The 15,224-nt window shown below is 42.1% G+C and overlaps 1 protein-coding gene across 3 annotated transcripts in view; it reads left to right on the forward strand.

Moving 5' to 3' along the window:
• The window catches only part of sema5ba (sema domain, seven thrombospondin repeats (type 1 and type 1-like), transmembrane domain (TM) and short cytoplasmic domain, (semaphorin) 5Ba), a 158,307-nt gene that overhangs the window by 107,748 nt on the left and 35,335 nt on the right, over positions 1-15,224 (forward strand). For all 3 annotated transcript variants that reach the window (XM_053439393.1, XM_053439394.1, XM_053439395.1), the window contains 4 exons: positions 1,619-1,681; positions 2,443-2,541; positions 2,635-2,848; positions 7,854-8,139. In XM_053439393.1, coding sequence (XP_053295368.1) covers positions 1,619-1,681; positions 2,443-2,541; positions 2,635-2,848; positions 7,854-8,139 — 662 coding nt within the window. The remainder of the gene's footprint in view (positions 1-1,618; positions 1,682-2,442; positions 2,542-2,634; positions 2,849-7,853; positions 8,140-15,224) is intronic.

The raw sequence follows: 15,224 nt of genomic DNA on the forward strand, positions 1-15,224 counted from the left end.
TTCCAGTGGGTGTATTTGTTAGAGCTTTGAGCTGCATCTCAAATAATCAAACATGGCATCAGAGAGGAGGAAGAATTACGTCTTTTTCAGTGTTTTGGCAGCGCAAACAGTTCTGGCAGTGTGAGCAATCAAAAAGCAATCACACAGTCATGAATCTTCTATGAATATGAGCTTAGGATAAAAGCAATAAAAGACGTCCCAGGACATTGCAGTTATTTGACTATAGCTCATTAAGCTGTGGATTGTACTACTCTACTGTCTGTTGTTTTCACTCATTAGGAAGACTTTATGCAGAGTCTAATCGTCCAAAATCGAAAAACTTCCAGTCCTGCAATCACATTTGAAATGCAATGCTCCATGATCTGTGAAATAAAGAGATTTCTTCTTACACCACATAGTTTGAACTCACTATATTGTCCACATAAAGACTCTGGCAGTAGTTTAAAGTTGCCATTAAATGTGTTCATAAGATCTCATTTTCCCTCACTGAGTCTCAGGTCTATAGAGTTTTGAAGTTTTAATTAAGGCAAAATGAGGATCCAAAAAGCAGGAGTGATATTACCCAGGGAAAAATTCCCACCTAAAAAATGCAATCTATTTATACATAAATAGGTAATTTAAGAGGAGCTCTTCGTGGTGTCAGTGTGATTTTTACTCTGGAGTTTTGGGTTTGTTTGAGTCTTTCATCCGGCTCCTGGAATACTGACCCAGTTCAGCGTTGACTCTTGGTTGCCCTCAGTTGGCAGGCTTCGCTGAATGTTGGGTCACAACTCTGTCACACTGGCAGATTGTCTGGGGGAAGGCAATTTGTGAGATCTAGATAATTATCCGCTGCGTGATGTCTTGTGCATGACAATAATCCCTTTTGGGAGAAGAGAGAAAGAAATAGAGCCAGGCAGCAGAGAGATGGGGAGTAAGATTATGTTATATAAGGGAAGACTTTTTAACTTTTAAGATATTCAGGCAACCTTCCTACTTGGGCAGTGAGATCACAGAAGAGGAGGACAGGGGGGAGGATAGTAAAATGAGGCCAGTGACACACAACAGGGGTCCCCTGGCACCTTGCACATATACAGTTTATGCCAAAAAACAGGGACATCAATCCTCTTAACCAGGGCCTGTGCGGTTCAGTTGGCGAAGCAGCATGTGTATGCACAAGCTTTAGTGTGTTTGCAGTTGTGCGCTGCTGCTGCCTGCATCCATAATTAAGCCCGAGACACAACCATCAACAGGAATTGGCCGGTAGCAGCGAGGGTGGTGGGGGAGACGAGTGCTGCAAACTTTCCGAGAGATGGAGCGGGGGATGAAAGCAGGAGAAGAAGGTGGAGAGAAATCCATTAACATGCTAATGCCATCCTCAGCCCTTCAACTGCTTCGTTTGGGTACCTTGCCCGCCACCCTCGAATAGGCTCTTGGCGGGCAAACCGGTCGCCATGTTTACACAATAAACAAACAGCAATGAGGTTAAAGTCCTTTCATGCATCTGTTTGTGAATGCCTACAGTATTAGCAACAGCCGGCTGTTGCGTAACTGTTCTGAAGCGTCTGAAGGACTCAGCTGACTGCTTTTTCGGCCTCTTTTGTCATCCCCGCCCTTTTTTCTTGTTTCTCTCTCCCAGGCAACAGAATGGGCACCGGACGAGGAAACCAGGAGATCCTGTCAGAGCAAAGGCAAAACAGAGGTAACCTCAATTACAACACTACATGTCAACGCTGCCGGGCCATCTTGATATCTTCTGGCTTTTGTGGTGGGGTCCTTATGGGCCTCAGGGGACGGCTCTGTACAGAACAAGTATTTTCGACCCTTCAATCAAGGGGCTGTTTTCTCTTTCAGTGAAGAGAGGGCATAATGAAGGGAAGGGAAATGTGCACAGGAGAGCTCGGGGCAAAACAGTGAGACGCACAAAAACCTCCTTTCAAATGTGTCTGATAACTAATGCTTTGATCCATTCTTCTATGACAATTATTTCTGGGGGGACTGATTGTGATTGTTACCCCCTACTGTGCCTATAGTGTGAAAGTATCCCAAATACACAAAACAGAAAATCTATCCTCTTTGAGATATGTCACTGCAATTACCTCCGCTATTCTCCACAAACAAAGGCAGCAGCTTTCACAATAAATTTATACTCACATAAAATGCCATTGCAAATAAATCCATGCCGCACCTTTGTTGGAGCAGATTGGACTCTCCTCTGACATGCATACTGAACTTAATGTGAAGCCCCCGTCGATGTCACAAATAGGCTTCCATTCATATTTCTGAACAATGAGAGTGAAAACTGCCAATGCTGAATTGCTGTGCGTTTAGTTTTGTGCCAGACTGGTTTGACAAAGACTCGCTCCATTGTTCTTCTCAGGAAATGTCGCAGGGTATTTAGCCAACCACCTCAGCGTGTAACTGCTGTTCGTCTTTCAAAGCTTTCCTCTGGTTTCCCTGCAGATTGAATGTCAGAACTACATCCGAGTCCTGCTGGTGAACAAGACCGAGGTCATGACCTGTGGAACCAATGCTTTCCAGCCTCTGTGTATAACCAGAGAGGTACAGATAAGTGTGTGTTGGATTTTATAGGAACACGGTGAAACCACTGCAGGTCGTTTTATCCCTGTGTCTTTCTCTTTTCTCCACCCACAGGTGGGCAACATGAGCAGCGTGCTGGAGCGGGTCAACGGTGTGGCGCGGTGTCCGTACGATCCCCGTCACAACTCTACTGCGGTGGTGACGGAGAGCGGAGAGCTGTTTGCCGCCACCGTCATTGACTTCTCCGGCCGGGACCCTGTCATATACCGCAGCCTGGGTGGGATGCCACCTCTCCGGACCGCCCAGTATAACTCAAAATGGCTCAATGGTACATATTGTCTGTGTTTTCATTTACAACCAGAATGGCAAACAGTTGATTGCGTAGCTCCACAAAGGGAGTCACCATCAAACCACAACAAATTCCACAAACGTAAATATGCCTGATATTTTTAGGATATTTTTGGGGCATTGCAGCCTTTATTGATAGGACACAATTTTTGCATGAAAGGGTGGCAGAGAGCAGGGAAGACATTCAGCAAAGGGCTGTGTCGGGTGAGACAGGTGACATATCGAGCAACGTGCAAGAGATCCATTAATTATTCTCTGGGAAATTCAAAATTCAAAATGTCGAGAATAACAAAAACCTAAGGTAACACCACAAAAAAAATAAAATTCAAAAGGGGTTCTTTTGGCCCACGTTCCGTCCTTCTACCAAGTTTCCATTTAGTAGTTATTGCATAATCATTGCTTACAAACAAACAAATCAACAACCAAATGGACTGGGGCAAAACATAACCTCCTTGGCAATGATTCCACAACATTTTCCATAAATAGCATCATAATCTCATAGTGCTAAATGAGAATCTATCAAACTGATTATTTGGTCCAAAAACCAATGATGTGTACAGGGAAACTATTGGTCACATCGAAGACGCTTGAATCATCAAATTAACAGGCTAAATGTTGATAAATTACTAATTAATTCTAATGCGTTGATTTAACTCATTTCAGATCATTTGAGGCTCAACATTCTGTGAAATGACCATGAATAATGAAATACAGGTTCCAGTTCCAACTTTCTCAGGTTCAGTGTTTTCTCAGTTTCATATCAGACGTGAGAAATCTAAACCAACAGGCTTAGTAATCTGATCAGGTCTGAACTCCTCATGAGAGGAAATAGCAGGGTGAAGAATTGTGTCAAACAATCTGTGAAAATTCCTCCTGTTATCTAACACGTTTTCCTGGGCTGGCTTTCTGCAGCACAAGGGCCAAGTCTGCACATTCAGCGTCCAATATAATCGTCTCTTTTGTTACAGCCAAGATGGATCAATTGGACAGGGGTGTTTTTTCAAAGGATCAGAAAGACTGTTTGGATTTGAAGTTGTATGCGGAACACACAGTGCAGGTTAGGCATAGGAATTGGTGAGATTATGGAATAGCGTAGAACATGAAATGCTGTCAATCCTCCTGGTGTCCGTGTCAGTAATCTCCCTGCTGCTGACACCGTGACTTTCCCCTGACCGTGCTGCAGGCGAAATCCTCTCCCACACATTCCGGCTCCGGCAGGAATGTAGACGGCCCGTCCACTGGAGGAGGTTTCCATCAACTGCCTTTGTACTAGAGCTTTGATTTTGTCAGTTTCATTTTGATTAATGACAACCAATTACAAAGTCCTATGTGGTATATGCCCTGCCAACAATGAGCTGAAGCTAATGGTAATAGTCAGTAGAAACCTTATAAAGCATTTGGCCACTTTCAGGTTTTGAGTTTTTTTCTTTCATCCGTCCATTGCTGAGCTGGCCAATGCAACCTTGATACGCATGAAGTAGCACAGTGTGATTTTTCAAAAACCCAAAGATACTGAAATAACATGATGTGAAAATAAGACAATCCTCACATCTGAGAAGCAGGAACCAAAGTAAACTCAACATTGTCTGACTATATGTTGATTGGTGTTCTTTCTCGGGACTATTGCATTAAATAGCGTATCATCAGAATTCAATTTATCAAACATATATTCACATATTTCAGGTTTAGGTGAAGTACAAGAAGAACTGCGTTGTGTAAGTTCTGAATTTTAGAGAGTTGGCCGGAATAGAGGAGAGACGGAGTGAACGGAGGGTAAAATTGGAGAGTGTGACAATGTAAAGGTGTCTGCGTGCGTGTGTGTGTGCGTGTGTGTGTGCGTCTGTGTGCGTGTGGTGTGAGAGGAGTGATGCGAGTTGTGGTTCAGGGACGAGGATGAGGAGGGAAGCAGAGGAGATAGACTGAAGAATCAGTGAGCAATGTAATTATTCCTCTCGGCAGGGAGAGGGTGAAATTACAACACACAGCGTGCTTCCCTACCAGGACCACACACTGCCTGCATGTGAGTGTGTGTGTCATTACACGATATGTTCTTAAACTGTATGCACCCTGCATGTGTGTCCATGCATGTCCTAACTATGTGTGGGAGTGCGTGTTATAGAGCATTACACACACACACACACACACTTACGGAGCATGGGGCAGGGGGGGTGTAGCATACTCGATGTGTCCTCATCAGCATAATCATAACCTGGTGCACACACAGTCATACACACACAGGTTGCACTACACACACACACACACACACACACACACACACACACGCCATCACAGAAAAGCCGGTTTCCTTCATGGCTGATTCACGGAGGGATGTGGAGTTGTGTTCCCGGTGGATTTGGGGTGTGAATGAAAATCTAATTTCCAGCTCTAAGCCTCTCCAGTTCAGGAGAACTCCAGACAGGGAGGGGGTCCTGGATCTAATTAATCTGTTCCCTTATTGGATCGGTTGCCCACCAGGTGCTGACCAACTGTTTCCTATCATGCACCTGAATGACATGAATCTCAATTCATGTTGATGTTATCCGCTCTCAGCTTTTGTGAAGAAAGTGTAGGTTCTTGACACATGTGGGCCCAAAGCTAAAGCAAGAGATTTTCCAACCCCTTGTTTATAAAGAGCACATGTTACGTTTCAACCTCAAAATTCTAATTAATATTTTTATAGACCTGATTTACATCTACGAAAATGTAATGCTGCAAAAAAATGCAGGGGACCTGTTATGCTCTTCCTTATATTCTGTCTATAATGTAACCATGGCAGATAATGTGTTTAAATAATGAAAAGTTTGTGAAAATGAAGTTTCTAGGGGTTTATCATGAATATCAGGTTCCATTTCTGGCAATATATTCTCCTAAAGCCTGCACAGTGGCCCGTATACAGCTGCTATAGAACACCAGCTTTTATTTCCTTACAGCAGATGTTTTCACTTTGGTCAATATTCGTGCTGAGGGAAAAAATTGTACAAATTACATCTGAATAATAATTAAAAAGATAAAGTTCTGTATATGACAACACAGCTGGTTTACAGCAGGGTATAGAAGACCGTTCAGACCAATCCTCATCCCATATCACTAATGGGCCAGTTTTGCATCCGCTGATATGAATATTAAACAGCGTTGCTCTTTGTACCGCTGCTGTGTTTGATCTGAAATGTCATGTGATGTCAGCGATGGAGCCTCCGCACCTCCAGCACCCAACCAGCGCGCCAGATTGAACAATCTGTTTACCGCTCGGCAGGGTGCTGGAAATAGTCCGTTCATCACATTTGCACCCACGCAGCGTCAGTAATATGATGCAGAATCTGTCAGCTCCATCTGCCCTTTGGCTGACACAGGTACAATATGCATAAGCACAAGTGTGTAAACATACAAATACCCTGGTGTGCATATACATAGCTGCATACACACACTCACATATACCTTCCATATCATAGCTCAAACATGCAAAAACACAATAAGCGTTTTGGTTAGCGCATCAGCCTCTAGCCGCAGGTAAAGTCGCACTCAGGCACTGTGATGGTTGTCTCTTCAGCCTCAGTTGCAGTAATTGTCAGTGATCCAACAAACATGACACCTCTCACTTGTTCATCCGCCTGCTTGTTAGCACCAATTAACTGAACGGGGATGTGCAGTGCGTTACCGTGATCAGTCTGACGAGTGCTTTAAACCATACCTTTGGGTGTCATGAATAATGGTGATAATGAAGATAATGACACTGCTGGGTTTGCTCTATTTTCCTAAATGGACATTTTTTAATTTAACTTTGGATTTTAAATGCATGATTAATGAGGAACTAATAACAGTCTCCACTTTATTACATCAACCAAGGAGGTTATGGTATCACCCCTGCACATTAGTTTGTTGGTATTTTTTTCTTTAAGCAGGATCACGACAAAACTTTGCCTGGGAAGTACCCATTAGATTTTGCTGTGTATCTAGATCAGGCGGCAGCTGCAGGATTAAAAAAATGTTGATATAAGAAGACTGCTGGGCATTGGTGGAGGTATGTTCTTGTACTCGTTTGCTTGGTATATTTGTTTGTCAGTGGGATTTTGCAAGAACTACTGAACACATTTTTACCAAACTTGGTCCAGGATGGCACATCGGCCAAGATAGAGGCTCTTAAATGTAAATATTGCAAAATAACCAAACAATTATCAGTCTGTGAAATCTTCTGAACCAGCCGCTCCTTTCACAGACCTTGATCACCTGTCATAGGCAAAACTCCCCAAAAAAGATCTGTTTATTTTTTAAGATGTTGTTTTTCTGAGCACCAAAACAAAATCCCCTGGAATACACAGTGTTGAAGTGTGTCAGACACAAATATCTTTAAATGTCTGCACATAAAACCAGAACAAGGTGCATGATTACTGTATCAGGTAAGGGGGGAAATGGGGGGATTTGTACAAACATATCCTTTAGGATGTTATAAAGACTTTTATGTAGTTGTTAGAGTCAATATTGTGGATTTAGGACTAAAATGAAAGTCCAAGATCCCTCCATCCTCATGGGTCGTGTGTTTATGACGGATGACAGTAATTCCCCATTCAAAGCATTATTTAGTCTGCTTTACCTGATAATCCACCCAGTAGGGAGGGCAGTGAATCATTCCTCGTGTCATCCAGGGCCATAAAATCCGCACGGGCCTCCAGTTAAAGAGACGTAGCTCTATGGAGTTACCATCAAAACATCAGGCAGATTTATTAGCAACCATTTTTTATCTTCTCTTCGCCGCCTCCCTCTGCACTGTCTCTCATTTACACATTTGACATTGACACTCTTTTTCAGACCATCATAAACAGGAGAGCAACAGAGTATAATTTTGAAGTTTTTATTGCAATCAATAATAAGGAGTACAGGGGTCAACCTAACAGCATCTAGAAGATAAATGTTGCAAATATTTCTTTTTTCCCTGGAGTCATCACGTAATGATCTCCCTCTCTTCCCCCCCCCCCCCCCCCCCCCCACAGAGCCACACTTTATCTCGGCGTATGACATCGGCCTCTTCACTTTCTTCTTCCTGAGGGAGAACGCAGTGGAGCACGACTGTGGCAAGACGGTCTATTCCCGTGTGGCGCGAGTCTGCAAGAACGACATAGGCGGGCGATTCCTCCTGGAGGACACGTGGACCACGTTCATGAAGGCGAGGCTCAACTGCTCCCGCTCCGGCGAGATCCCCTTCTACTACAACGAGCTGCAGAGCACCTTCTACCTGCCAGAGCAAGACCTCATCTACGGCATCTTCACCACCAATGTGTGAGTAAAAGAACACGATTTCCAGCCCTGTTCTCACATTTGAATCCACAAGGCTTATAATGTAGGGAAACACATTATGGTTAAGCATTGGGTATCTTTGCATAATGAAATTACATACTATCGCTAATTGTTATTTTATCAAAATAGTTCTTTAAAATCGTAAACATGAAGCTGAAACTTAATATGAACATATTTTTCATCTCTGGCATTCCTACCATATAATCAGAATTTTTGTTTGTATCTATAGGAGTTTTAATTTCGTGTATATAGTACTGATACTGAGATTCAAACAAATGCATTAACTATAAAAGACGTAATTTTCTGACTTCTTCATGATATGATGGTGAATGATTCAGCTCTATTTCAGCTTTATATTATTTATCTATTATCTGTGAAGGTATCGGGGGAAATGTGTTTTTTGGACCACAGTTTTGTTCACCTTGACCTTTCACCTTTTAACTGATCAGCTCCAAATGTTAATGATCTGGAGCTACTCTCTCAAGTAATGTTCACACCAAGTTTGGTGAAAATCAGTCGAAGCATTATTGAGTTACCTTGTAAACGCACACACACACACACACAAACTCACACACACGCACACACACGCACACACACACACATACACACACAAACACGCGCACAACATTTGGAGATTTTCTCATGTTGTTTTGTCTTGTCCGGGAGCACTGGTGTTATCATCAGCTCTGCCCTGCTTCCCCTTCATGTCGGATTCAGGCACTTGTCTGTCACTGTACTTTTATTTGCTGATTTTTCATCCTTTATTATTCACCTTTATTCTGAGTATTATTTTCACCTCACAGCTTAACCATGAGCTGACTTTTTATCAGGAAAAGTAATTGGAAGAAACAGCAGCAGCCGAAGAGTTGATCCAGTTATCTTGTCATAATAACAGCATTTCAAGGTCGGATTTAGTTTTGGTGTTTGTATTAATGAGGTTTCGAGTGTGTGTCTTTGACTCGGTGCATATTATCTGAACTGATCTGTGACCACACATGTAGACAAGCTTAAACTCCCGGGTGTCAGCAAATGTTTTTTCTGGGAAAAAGGGGAAAGAGTTTGATGAGAATTCCTTGTAATAACAGGATCTCATTTCCCACAGGTACAAATCCTGCCACAGTTTTATTATTCCATCGGTAAAGGAGCAGATGATTTGTCAGCACCTTCTTCATCTCTATATACTGTATCTTTCATTACTCATTTCAAAGCTTTACTGTTGCCTTGGTAATTACACCTTTGGGAGACGAGAAATACATTGCAGCTGTACACTTCTTCACAGGGGTCTACTCAGATTATTAATCTGAATAAAATGTATTAAAGTGGTAACAGGACACCAGGTCTACTATTGCTATGATATGATTATAGTCTGCCACAGGGGTCATGTTTTAACTGTCGGTTAGCAGGATTTCACAAAAAACACCTGATACAATTTTTGGCAGATCCAAATAAGTGTGTGGATCCAGGAATTTAGTTTTACTTTTTCTGCAACGTTTCCACCTGAATTTGTTAATCCCTGGTGGCAGCGGGGTGTATGTGCACACACATTAATTTCACTATTATGCTGAACAGATTCCGAGGGCGACGGGTACACAGACCAAATTGTGAAAGACAAGTTCTCGTGTCAGAGTATGTGCACAGCTGCTGAAAAAATTAGGTGTGACTGTTTGCGTGGAGGATAACAACTTTATGAACGACATGTATACATTTCATCACTTTCGTCTGCAGTCGTCTCTGGTTTGTATTTAGAGTGATTGAACAAATAAAGTTATTGCAGATGGAAGCTTTCAGCAATGCAACCTCCAGTCGCACAGTGTCACAGTAAACATATACTGTATATAGACAATATAAAAAGTGAAATGACAGTAATTTAATACTTAAGTCTGTGCACAGCTCCTCAGCATTGTCCTCGCTGTCGAACAGAAAAGACGAAACAAGCAGCAGCTGTGCTGAAGAAGCCTTTTAACACCAACAAGAATATTAATGGGGGAATAGTGACATGCAGACCAAAACACTTGAGCTCGAGCTGCTTTTCATTTTGGCTCGAGCTGTTTTTCATTTTGGCCCTCACATTTCATCACTTCACGTGGTTTGTTACTGTGACATTTTCTCCCGCCCATAGAGACCTATTTTTTTCCCTTTGGAGTCTAGAGCCTCCCTGCTGCTGCTAATGATCAGTGTGGATGCATACAGCTCTCAGCCGAGCTGAATACACAGTCTGACTCACACTCCCTCTGCTGTTTGATAGCTCCAAGTGGGGGTGTCACAGACTTCATTACAGAGAGGAGCCAAACTGTGTCGGTTGAAGCTCACGTTAGGCTTTTTATGTTCGGTAAAAGTGTAACTGCATCACTTTTTTGACGAGAGGAAGCTGTCGCCAAGTTTGGTTTGCTTTAAATGAAGAAAGTATAATAACTAGTGGCTAAACGGCCTCATACATTTAAATGTTATTGATCCCCAGAGGATGGTTCATGATTCTTTTTATCTAAATTCACAACCCAAAAAAAGACTAATGTTAAAAAACATATAGAATGTGGAAACCTGACCCGAGCCTGTCTGGCTGTGTTTTGATCATGTTGCCTGGGCGATGTACTAGGTATTTACAGTGTTTGGGGAAAAGATCAGGCTCGAGTGCGGTTTAGACATAAAATTCTTAGTTCCTGTTGGGGTTGTGTGGTGTTCACTGTTGCCAAGTCTCACGAGACAAATGAGCAGCTGCAGATTCCAAAACTAGCCCAGTGTTAAATCATTAATGTATAAGAATTAAAATACTACTATAACTATTTACTTTCATTCCTTACAACTTGTCATGTCCAGTCTCTAAGTGATTTCCTTTTTCCCAATTCTTGTTGTATTGTTTCTCCATACCTAGACCACTTTGTTGCCGGCAACGTTGTCACCTATGGGGACGATAAATGGGTGGGATAGGCCCACGTGGTGATTTATAGCAGGTCCAAGCACTCCGCTACACTGATATTAGTTGTTAGTCAATGCATGGGGGAACAAAGTGAACAGAGATCTAAATAAAATTAACTTAGATTTTTATAACAAGCAGCTAGAGTTTTTAAAATAAGCCCCAACAAAAACCCCTGTAAAGAGGATAGTATGTTTGCATAGAAAATCGTGGGTTGTGCCTCAGTCTAATTTGCTCTACAGAGTGCACTTCTGTGTTGTGTCAGGAGACAGAAGCTGAATCTTGCCTCTCGCCCTCTGCTCTCTCACCTGTTAAGCTGCTGGGATTCGCTACCACGCGGCTGCTTTCTTCTCAGCCTGCACTCGTCTTTTTTGATAGATAGAGAGAATGGGTATATGGCGGAGAGAGACAAAAGAAAAGGCCAGAGGAATAAGAAAGGAGAGCGAGATGGAGATAGACAGAAGAAGGAAATGAGAGGAGGTGATGAGATGAATCAGCAAGCCCCGAGCTTTTGTTCATTGTCCTTTGTCTCCTCCTTCCTTGGCTTTCCTTTTCTGAAGCAACTCATTGAACCTGCCTCTAAAACCTCCTCCCTCATCGGGGTTGGATATGTTAATGCAATCACCACAAACACTGTCGCTATCTGCCTGGGCTAAATTGAACAGCTGCTCCAAGGAATTTTGGGCCGTAAAACACAACAGGAAGAGTTGGAACGAAGTACCTGCTCAGTTTGCTGTCGATCTGTTCCAGGTCTCCCCTCCGACTGTCTTGATGTTTCCCATCTTGTTCCGCAAATGACTATTGAGTATCTTGTAAGTTGTTAAAAACCTTTTACGAGTATCTGTAACTATGTTTTCACTGCTTTCTACTTTACTTAATAGTACATTTGATATTTTTGGGTTGGATGAGAAAGAAAGGTGAGAAGTTTTGCTTTCCAAATGATTTAAGAAGTTCTCCCTTGGTTTAGTATTGCACTTCATAAAAATGTACCTAGGAACCTGTCAATGGGCGCATTTAAAAAAAAAAAAAAAAGGCCCATACTGCAACCAAAGCTGTGGATCGAAATCCGCAGCTTTGTTCCTCTCAGCGTTTGTCTGCACATGGTGCGTTCAGGCACAGTATTGAGTGTAGGTCACCTATGTCTGGAAAGTATACCCATCACATCATCTGCCATTCAGAGACGTCCCCCATCTCCTCCTGACCCTAGCTGTCTCTCACACACACTTTTCAACAGGAATATTGCCTCTGGAGATTCCAAGACCATGACCGGTTGAACAGGTCAGAACAATGGTCAGAACAATGGAGGTCTTGGCCTCCAGAGTCGAGAAGTTCTCTACTTAATACATGTGTGTCTTACCCCCACCTCTCAGCATTGCGCTCTCATGACATTTCAGAGACAGCCAATGGTGTAGATACACTTTATAGTGGAAGCTTTAGAAACCTCATGAAACCTCAGGTTTTATAAAGCTCAACTATTTTCACTTGCAGAGTTTATCTCATAGTTGGTGAGCTGATTGTCATGCGTGAGGCTGCAATAATATTAATGGCTCATTCTGTAACTGAAGGCCAACATCAGATGAGGAGTTGATAGAAGTGAAGGGAATGACTCTGCTGAGACTTTCACCCGAGCCTGTCGAGTGGAGCGGGTATAAAGTGGAGGCTTTTAGTATTCTGTCAGAATGTGGACATTTTAGAGCTCAATGCACGGCCATGTCTTTTAATTAACTCTGAGCCCTTCTTGGCAGAGTCCGTCTAACATTTGCTCAGAGCAGCCGAGACATTCTCCTGCTGAGCTGTAACTTGCCATCGCTAACTAATTATGAACCACCTTATCTATTCCTAGGTGACATCAGTGACACCCCCTCCACTTAATTAGAGGGTCTCACATCTGAGAGTCTGAGCAGGGATGAGGAGGCTGAAAGAAATGGTGCATTTAATCATTAGAAGATCGAGGAAAAAGTATTTGACAATACACAAGTATGATTAGTTTCATTTCAGTCATTTATGAGACGAATACATTTGCTGGTTCCATCTGAAATGTGAGAATTTGCTGGTTTACTGTATGAGATTAGAGCTGCATAGGTTTAAATGTGACGGCTACACAGGGTCTCTCTGTGTGGAGTTTGTTTCTCCGGATCGTGGATGGATTTGTCAAAAGACATGCAGACTTTGGTTAGATCCATTTGAGACTCTATATCGACCAAACGTGTTAATGTGATTGTTTGACTCTGTGCGCCTTGCGATGGACTGGTGACCTGTCCAGGGTTTACCCCGCCTCTCCCCCTATGTCAGGGATTGGCTCCAGCTCCCCCTGTAACCCTCAAACTATGCGCAACATATAGATGATGGATGGATGCATTTTATTGTGAAGACATCCAGTTTAACTGCTGAAACATGTAAAACCTATTTTCAATTTACAAACTTGCAAAAGCACGATAAAAAGGTAATCTTTACACATGCTCCAGATGTCTGCACTGTCTATACGTCTCTGATGTTTTCTCCGGCTGCAGAAACAACAGACTAATCAGAGCTTCAGCAGCAGGATTATGGATGTGGAAAAGACTTGGTTTGTAGTTTGCAAACAAACTGCAACACTCTGCTAGAGATGTTGTTCATATGTGGGAGAATGCAGCATATTCTTGAACAGTCTCTCCTGGCAGACATTTGTTGTTTTATGAACAAAAAGGGTTGCCTAAGCCATCAGACTTTGTCATACTTCATCCGGTGCAGCCAGATTAAGGACCTTAATTATTCTTTATAGTCAAAGGTTTTGCAATAGAAATCCACTGGGATGTGAGACATGTGCAGCCGGAAATGCACAGAACACAGGATCCTGAAATCCTTCCTCTCCATGGAAAATATGTGACTGACTCCAAGTTCAAATCAGATTTGACGGAGGTGATGAATTATAAACTGGGTAGCAACTGTACAATATTTCAGATACACAACCTATCATATCAACTCACTGGCATCAAATCTACCTTGAAATGAACTGCAGGTCCGCAGTGGTAGACACGGCCTGATCTTAATACTGTTTTACAGAATCTGCTGTTATTGGACCTGTTTTTTTTTTATATATCATTCCTCCTGCAGATTTTCTTTAGTTCTTTAGTTTTCTTTAGTTTCAATATCTTCAGGCCTGATTTCCATTTAATTGAAAATATTGTGAAAACAGGTCATGTCAGACTAAGGTAAAAAAAATACAGCTCATTAAAATTGTCTCAAATCATAAACAAAGCCTTCATATCATTATACTGTGCTTGTGATAGCTGAAATCTAACACCCGGAGTTTGTGGAAGTTGTTGTACCTGTGCTTTTTCTTGTTCAGTGGAGGTGTTGCTGACTCAGGCTGACTCTAAATGTGACTGTTTTGGGCCAAAGCTAATGCTTTTGCTGGCGTATTGTTGTGCTGTATAAAAATATGTATGGATAATCCCGGCTGCCGCGTTTCAATCTCTGCAGCCGTGCAGCTCTGCTGAGTGGGCCATTTTCCTTTTCTGCTGCGATGCAGGTATTCACTGAAGTTGAAACATTTGCCTATTGTAGTTTTAGCCGTTCCCTTGTTCTCCCCCACATTAAATGAGGTTAGGTGCATTAGCCTTAAACCTGAGGTTTCAGCTGGACCCACTGTTCTCCAATGAACTGCTTATTATGCACATTTTGTTCTAGTCAAAGTGGTTTATTTATGTAGCACATTAAAAATAAATGTTGACCAAAGTGGTTTGGAAGGGAGGTTAACAATACAGTTGGATGCATAACATCTTAGAAATAACTTTAGATAAAATGTAACAAAAGAACATATTTTGTACATAAATTGCTCAATAATATATAAATCATATCTGTCTTGTCTGGTTAAAAACATGTCAGGTTATCAGACCAGACTCAGCGATTGGCTGATCTGCAAGGAATGTGGTTGGCAGAGAGCCTAACATCCAAGCTGAATGAGACATAAATGTGTATTTTGGTGCTAAACTAAATATCCATCCAACTCATTTATGTGGAAAACAATCTTGGCATCTGCAGTGAAGTATCTGATGAAGGGGAAACATGTTTTCATTACATGATATGCATAATAAGATTGGTATTAATGTCTATTTCGTATTTTCCATAAGTCTTGAAGAAAGAGCAGTGTGTGACTGTGTAGTATATCGGTATG

This window comes from Pleuronectes platessa, chromosome 14, assembly GCF_947347685.1.
Source record: "Pleuronectes platessa chromosome 14, fPlePla1.1, whole genome shotgun sequence".
Classification (NCBI taxonomy): domain Eukaryota; kingdom Metazoa; phylum Chordata; class Actinopteri; order Pleuronectiformes; family Pleuronectidae; genus Pleuronectes; species Pleuronectes platessa.